Genomic DNA, 5,473 nt, shown 5'->3' with positions numbered 1-5,473 from the left:
GTCCTCTCCCGCCCCCGTGCCCCAAGACCCTGTCCCTTAGCCCCATCAGTATTCCGTGGCCTCCTACCTAACCCCGGGCTCTCGGAGCCCACCGCGAACCGAGGAGAACCCAGGTGTGCCGCGCCTGCGCCCCGCTGAGGCCCAGGTGAAGAGCGGGAGGCCGTGGAGCCGATCCAATCAGCGTGCATGGCGACAGAGCGCAGCCAATCAGGGAGTGGGGTGTGGCGTGCGGGAACCCGCCCTGCGGCTGGCGGCCGCGCCCCGGAGGGTGACGGGCGCTCCTTGCAGATCTTGGGCGTGGCGCTCCGTCCCCACCCCCACCCCGTTCCGCCGGGTTCCCTAATTCCGCTCTGTCCCCACCAGCGTCCCCGTGGGCGGCGTCGAGCACGCTTTCGCCTCGGGACCGCCGCTCCGGATCTCGCTGCAGCGGGGATTGGGACGGGCGGGGCGTTGCCGTGGCGACGGCAGCATGCGGCCAGCGGTCCTCGGAGAGTGTGTCGCGGCGGGCGGGACCCTCTGCGCCTCGGCCTGGGCCCGCACTGCATCCGTGGGGGTCGCGGCCCGGCCGCCACAGGGCTCCTAGGCTGCGTCTCCCGAGCCCCTGCGACATGCGTGGAGCCCGGTGTCTGCTGCCGAGTCGGGGACTGTCGGATCGCTCCACGCCGGGTGACTGAAGAAACCGTAAGTGACAGTCGGGCCGTGCCTCAGCTTCCCTCTGGAGGGGTCTCGGTCCGCCTCACAGACAGCCTTTCCCGCGTGTCACCAGGAAGCAGGGGCTGCTAGCCAGCTGCGGTTCGGACCGTGCTCTGCTGGCCGCTGCCGGGAGGAGGCGTGGCGGGCCACGGGAAGCGGTGTCTACCGAGCGTGCTGGGAATAGACTCAGGGCGCTGGGCTTGGGTCAGGTCAGCTGTGATCAGTGCAGGGTACCCTGGGCATGCCCAAGGTTGCTGTTACCCTGCTTACTCACATCTTTCCAGCTTGAGGATGCCAGTTACACCCCTCTCCGATACGGCGGCTGGGTCCCAGGGTCTTCACCCTGAGCTACATCCTCAGCCTTTTTATAAGATTTGGTTTTGAGACAGAGTCTCACCTAATTGCCCAAGCTAGGCTCCCATTTGTGGTCCACCTGCCTCAGCCTTCCAGAATGATGGGATTACAGGCCTACATCTCCACACCCGGCCTGAAACACGCTTTTCCGGATGAGAGAGCAAATGAAAGAAGGAAGGAAGAATTACACTGAGACTTTTTAAAATTACAAATATTTTATTAAAAATAGCTAATAGAAGTTACTTAAGTAGACGTTAAAACATCAAATATATGGACAGATGGTATCTGGAACACTGCTGGTTAAATAGTTGTTAGAACAATCTGCTGTCAAAACAGGAGCAGAACAATGAAAGAATGTGAGTTAGGGATGATGGGTATTGTTTGAGCCCCACCCAGTCACTCTTGTGGTTCTCCGTGCACAGCCGCATTTAGGTACTGTGTTTAACAGGACCTCAGTCATAGCTCGGTGCTAGAGTGACACCCATTCACCCCCAGCCCCACAGTGTGTCTAGTGAAAGCATGAGTGAGTGTTGAGAATGTGGTATTGCACTGGGGTATCATAGTTTGCTGCGACAAAAAGCATGTTTTGTCTTTGTTATCAGTGTAACAACAGGGAAGTAAGGAAACCATCAGGGCAATTCATGATCTGGGTACATTAGTTTTAGATTTGCCAAGTACACAGTACAATGGCGAAGTTTTATGGGTGTTTTTATATTGTCAGACTGAAAAGAAAATTCAACCATGAACCATCCTTTGCAAACAATAAAGTTACCCACAGGGCCAGGGAGATAGCTCAGTGGCATAAGTACCTGCCCGGCAAGCCAATCGATCAATCAATCAATCAATCAATCAAGTTACCAGAAACGATTGAAACCCTCTTGTTTCCAAGAACCCAAAGGGTGGCAGATACAGCTCATGGGCACAAGTATCTGCCTGGCAAGTGCAAAATCCTGAGTTAGATTCCCAGTACAGAAAATGGAAACATGAGCCACTGAAACCAAATTGGGTTAAAAGCAGTTTTTTTTTTTTTTTTTTTTTCTTTATGGCTTCTGGAACTTAATGTTTTGGATTTTGTTGTTGTTGCTTGGTTTGGGTTTTTGAGACATGTCTCACTATGTAGTCCAAGCTGGCCTTGAACTGTTGGCAACTTTCCTGCCTCAGCCTCCCAAGAACTGTGATTACAGGTGTGTGCCACCATGCCTCACTGGAACTTAATTTTAGAATCAAAATTCTAGAACTAAATTTAACTTTGAGGGCCGGGGAGATAGCTCAATAGAATAAGCACTTGCCTCGCAAGCACAAGGTCCTGAGTTCAATCCCCGGTACCAAAAAAAAAAAAAAAAGAATACATTTAACTTTGAAGTTGCAGTGTATTAGTTTTTATGTCATGGCAACCAAACATGAACAAATATATCTGTATTTGGACTGAAATATTTTGTGTCTGTGTTGGTGGGACTGATCTCAGGGTCTCACACATGCTAAGCATTTGAGCTATATCCCCATCGCCAGCCTTGGGATGACTTTTCTGTATCTAAACATGCTTAAACGTACGCCTAAATGTCATGCATGATATGGTTACTGGACCTTCACCAATGACTGGTAAAGCAGGAAAGAGTCCATTATGACCGATTTTATTCAGAAGATAGCATATAACACAATGGATGTTATATAAAAGATATAATGGTAGCAGGATTTTTTAAATACTGTATCAGTGTTGCTAATATTTAATTTCCTTAAAAATTCTGTTTATATGATATTATTGACCTTATTTTGAAACTATAAATAGTAATTAGTACTGTGAGAAAATTAAAGAAAACATATATCATAGGTTCAGTGTTAGTATGGTAAATAATTATTTTGTGACTAATTTTTTTTTTCTGGTTGAGTAGGCAGTATATCAGATTTCCAACTCTGATTATTTTTTAAGCCTGGTGAAAGAAATATCTTGGCCTTCATTAAAATGGAATTCCAGTGTGCCTTTTTACCCATGAATGGAAAGGAATTGTACTTTTCTAGAGTGAGCTGAACTAGTTTTGCTTTATCTAAACTAAAAACATTGAATTTTCTTAATATGACATGTAGTAATTTGAGTTTAATGAGTTCTCTTCCTTTGCCTTGTCTTTTGTGAGATATGTGTGATTATTTTGGAAACATAGCTTAGTTGTAGGAATACTAGGGAATCGTGAGTTGGGATCGATAGCCGTGCACATTGACTGCTTTGAGATGGAACCAGAGGAGCCCCTGATGCGCTGGGGGAATGGAGGCGATGAGTAAACTCAACATGAGTGACTCTGTGTTTTGGTTTCCACAGCAAGAAACATTCCTATTGTTTTTAAAATAAAATGGAAAAATATGAGAACCTAGGATTGGTTGGAGAAGGGAGCTATGGAGTGGTGATGAAGTGTAGGGACAAGGACAGCGGGAGGACAGTGGCCATCAAGAAGTTCTTAGAAAGCGACGATGACAAAATGGTGAAGAAAATTGCCATGCGAGAGATCAAGTTACTCAAGGTGAGTTGCTTCTTGACCAAGCTTAACATTGCAGTTGTAGAATAAATTACTGTCTGTATTTGTTTTGCTTTATAAGTTTTAAGATATAAATTTCTTGGGGCCGGGGAGATGGCTCAGTGGAATAAGCACTTCCCTGGCAAGCGCAAGGGCCTGAGTTCAATCCCTGGTTCTGCCAAAAAAAAAAAAGACTACCCAAGATATAAATTTCTTTTCTTTCAAGGAAAAATGTTTTTCTTTTCTCTTCTTCTTCTTCTTCTTCTTCTTCTTCTTCTTCTTCTTCTTCTTCTTCTTCTTCTTCTTCTTCTTCTTCTTCTTCTTCTTTTTTGCATTTTAGGAAAGGGTCTACAGGGTGTTCAGGGTCTCACTACTAGATCAGACTTGTAGTGATCCACCAGTTTATGGCCTCCCAAGAGCCAGGGTTACAGGCATGCGCTACCACGCCCAGTCTCAGGACACCCCGTGGGTGGGGCCAGCATGGCAGGCCTGGGGATCAAACCTCAGGGCCCTGGCATCTGCTTGCAGGCGCTTTAATCCACTGAGCTATTTGGCTGGCCCTAATGAAAATTTCTTGAATTAAAAAATTTCATGATATGCTGGGTATGGTGGCTCACATCTGTAATCTCAGCACTCAGGAAGCAGAGGCAGGAGGATTGCTCCAGCCTGGGCTATGTAGTGAACTTGAGGCCAGCCTGAACTGCTTAGTGAGACCCTGTCTCAAAAAGAAAAAAAATTGTGATATAAAGCATTTTAAAAATTATTTGTTTCTTCTTCTATCTGCCTGCCTGTCTAGCAGTCGTCTGTCTCTTATTTGTGCTGGTGCCCCAAGGCTGCCAGGGTCACTTAACCTTGGGGCACTCAGTCCTCCATAGGCTTCCTCTGTGGGAAGGCCGTGGCTCTTCCCAGGGAGGGATCGGAAGTGGTCAGCCCAGGGGAGAGCTCAGCCCAGGGGAGAGCTCCAAGGTGCGTGCTTCCTGGGCTGTGTGTCCAGTGTGGCCACGCAGGGTGTGCTGTTTCCCCTAGCAAGTGGCGTGACAAGGCCTCAGTAAAACCATCAGGGACTCTGCCTGGAACTTTCCAGAGTCTCTTACTCCAGAGGGACAGTAGATTCTTCTTGCAGAGTGAGCCACAACACCAGTCCTGGAAACTGGAAATGAAACAAAGGTTCCATGTGCCAGCTAAGGGCGCATTTGTTATCTTCTCAGTTGTGTGATTTTTGTTTTTTATTTCCTTCCTCCTGCTTGTTCTCATTTATTTTATAGCTCTTTTTTCTGACTTGTTGAAATAGATGCTCACTTTTTCCATGTGCAACCCCCTTTTCTGATACATTCATTTAAAGGTATACATTGCCCAGTGCAAGAGTCCCAGACAGCATGCATATCTCCAATGCCAGAGTCCTTTGGTATATATCCCAGAAATCTGATTATTAGTACAAAATATTTTCTCATTTGAATTATAATTTCCTTGATCTGAGACCCAGTCCTAGCCCAGGTCCGGTGAGTGTGTGGTAGAGCTTCCTGCTACCCTGCGCCGGAGGGACCAGTCCCAGCCCAGGTGAAGCATGGGCCAGACCCTCTCCCATCCCCTTGGAACGCACCCCGCCACTCCGCAGCACCTCCCCCACCCCGCCCTCCGAGTAGGAATTTCTGCCGGGTTCTGGGAACCCTCAGACCCAGTCCTAGCCCAGGTCTGGTGAATGTGTGGGAGAGCTTCCTCTACCCCCTACTGCACCTTGCCCCCTCCAGGCACAGCTCAGGCCTGGCATACATGCCTGGGGTGTAACCCTGCAGCTGCAATCCCTGCAGAGAGTATAGAGGATAGATCCACCCAGCTGGTCCAGGAGCAGAACATCTTGCCACAGGGGCATAACAGGTTCACCCTCAAGGGCAGCAGCAGGAAGGAGCTGAGCAGAGCAGCCA

General features: G+C 48.3%; 1 protein-coding gene across 1 annotated transcript in view; it reads left to right on the top strand.

Moving 5' to 3' along the window:
* Nucleotides 1-282: 282 nt before the first annotated feature.
* Cdkl2 (cyclin dependent kinase like 2) overlaps nt 283-5,473 on the top strand; it is a 53,393-nt gene continuing 48,202 nt past the window's right edge. Inside the window, exons 1-2 of the mRNA XM_023713034.1 lie at nt 283-681; nt 3,359-3,557. Of these exons, the coding sequence (XP_023568802.1) occupies nt 3,390-3,557 (168 nt within the window). The 5' untranslated portion in view covers nt 283-681; nt 3,359-3,389. The remainder of the gene's footprint in view (nt 682-3,358; nt 3,558-5,473) is intronic.

Source organism: Octodon degus, unplaced genomic scaffold (genome assembly GCF_000260255.1).
Source record: "Octodon degus isolate 3935 unplaced genomic scaffold, OctDeg1.0 scaffold00028, whole genome shotgun sequence".
Taxonomy (NCBI): domain Eukaryota; kingdom Metazoa; phylum Chordata; class Mammalia; order Rodentia; family Octodontidae; genus Octodon; species Octodon degus.
Note: the sequence above shows the minus strand (reverse complement) of the source record. Positions and strands in the feature narration are given on the sequence as shown.